At 54.1% G+C, this 1,947-nt stretch overlaps 1 protein-coding gene across 1 annotated transcript; it reads right to left on the bottom strand.

The window, feature by feature from the left end:
* Positions 1-369: 369 nt before the first annotated feature.
* On the bottom strand, positions 370-1,695 carry LOC121938924 (forkhead box protein A1-like). The gene has a single exon (XM_042482073.1). It carries the CDS (start codon positions 1,693-1,695, stop codon positions 370-372), a length of 1,326 nt encoding a protein of 441 aa, XP_042338007.1.
* Positions 1,696-1,947: the final 252 nt, after the last annotated feature.

Raw genomic sequence — 1,947 nt, 5'->3', positions numbered from 1 at the left:
TTCACAGACAGTTTTCTGTTTTCTGTCTAAAACCTGTTTCAGATTATTGCCACATATGAATATTGGATGTTTGTAACTTGAACAGTTTACAGTGAAACTATCCTGTTGGATCACCTGCTACAGCGGTGCAACATGGGTTTACCTGCTGGACTGTGAAGCCTAAAAACACGAGCTGTAGTTGTTTGTGACTCGGTGTGTAAAAGGAGAAGACAGACCTGGAATCAGTTTGAACGTGTCTCTTAGTGTCCTGGTTGGGTCACAGTGCAGGAGTTCAGTTCAGCTGCTGCAGAGTCAATCATCACAGTCAGACAGGAAGTCCAGGACGGCTGCATGCAGAGAGTATGAGTCCGACAGGAAGCGCAGCGTTTACTACGAGGTGTTGAGGAGCGGTCTGGGATACACCCCCTGATAGTAGGAGGCCTCCAGAGTCTCCATGGTCCTCCCCCCAAGGCCAGAGCCCCCCCCAGCGCTGTAGGAGGAGTACTGCAGCGCCTCGTAGGCCTTCAGGTCCAGTTTGTGCTGCTGCTCCGAGGACGACATTAAATTATTGATGGAGAACGGGTGGTTGAAGGAATAGTGGGGGTCTCCTTTCAGGTGCAGCTGGGAATCATGAGCCATGGAGTGGGGGGGTAACGACAGGGACGACAGCAGCTGGGAGCCGGACACCTTCAGGTCCGACGCCCCGCCAACACCTCCCCGCAGGTCCAGACCAGGAGGCGAGGTCACCTGGCTGGAGGAGGGCACAGAGGACGAGTCCAGGAGTCCTGGAGCTTTGATGGAGTCCCCAGAGGGAGACGCTCCTTCCCCTACCCCCCCCTGCTCCTTCCTGCCGTCTGATTTAGCTGACATCTTTTTCTCGCACTTGAACCTCTTCTGGCGGCGCAGGTAACAGCCGTTCTCGAACATGTTCCCGGAGTCTGGGTGCAAGGTCCAGTACGAGCCCTTCCCCGGTTTGTCCGGTGAGCGCGACACCTTCACAAAGCAGTCGTTGAATGACAGTGAGTGCCGGATGGAGTTCTGCCAGCGCTGCTGGTTCTGCCGGTAGTACGGGAACAGGTCCATGATCCACTGGTAGATTTCACTCAGCGTCAGCATCTTGCTGGGAGCCTGCTGGATTGCCATGGTGATGAGTGAGATGTAGGAGTAGGGTGGTTTGGCGTGTGGGTAGCTCCGTCTGAATGCCTTGTTGTCACGGCCACGGTTCAGCCCACTGCCGCCGTACGCCATGCTGGGACTCATGGTGGGACTCATGCCCCCATATGGGTTCAGGCCCATCGAGGCCTGCTGAGCCGACACAGAGCTCATACTGGACGGGCTCAGGGTCCCGCCCATCGAGGCCACGCCTCCACCCAGACCCGACATGGCTGCCGGAGCTGGGCCGCCCATCCCCCCCACCGGGGCAGGACTCAGACCGGTCCCGCTGTAGGACATGTTGAAGGAGCCTGATGTGGTCCCACTGCTGGACATGTAGCCCGACATGGAGCCCATCCCGAGACCAGAACCCATCCCACCACCCGCCATCGGAGAGTAGACCTGCAGAGAGACCAGAGACAGACCAGTTAGATCAGAACCAGAACCAGTTGGACCAGAGCCAGGCCTAGTTAGACTAGAACCAGAAAGACTAAAACCAGGCCCAGTTAGACCAGAACCAGAGCCAGTTAGATCAGAACCAGGGCCAGTTAGACCAGAATCCATCCCACACTGTAAAATCTGACAAGTTTGATTTTACTGTAAAGAATCTCATAAGCTGATCGCCTTGAAAAAGTGAAATATAATTATTAATCTTCATTTATTTCCACTCGATGTCATAGTGTTGAACTGATGTGAAATGTATGTGTACTGACCTGTAGTAGTGTGTGTACTGACCTGTAGTAGTGAAGTAGTAGTGTGTGTACTGACTTGTAGTAGTGAAGTAGTAGTGCGTGTACTGACCTGTAGTAGTGAAGT

This window comes from Plectropomus leopardus, unplaced genomic scaffold (genome assembly GCF_008729295.1).
Source record: "Plectropomus leopardus isolate mb unplaced genomic scaffold, YSFRI_Pleo_2.0 unplaced_scaffold3788, whole genome shotgun sequence".
Classification (NCBI taxonomy): Eukaryota; Metazoa; Chordata; class Actinopteri; order Perciformes; family Serranidae; genus Plectropomus; species Plectropomus leopardus.
This window is presented reverse-complemented; position numbering and strand designations above follow the sequence as displayed.

What these genes read in the sequence shown, in the direction of transcription:
- LOC121938924 (XM_042482073.1), bottom strand. Translation starts at nt 1,695, where the DNA reads ATGGATTCTGGTCTAACTGGCCCTGGTTCTGATCTAACTGGCTCTGGT.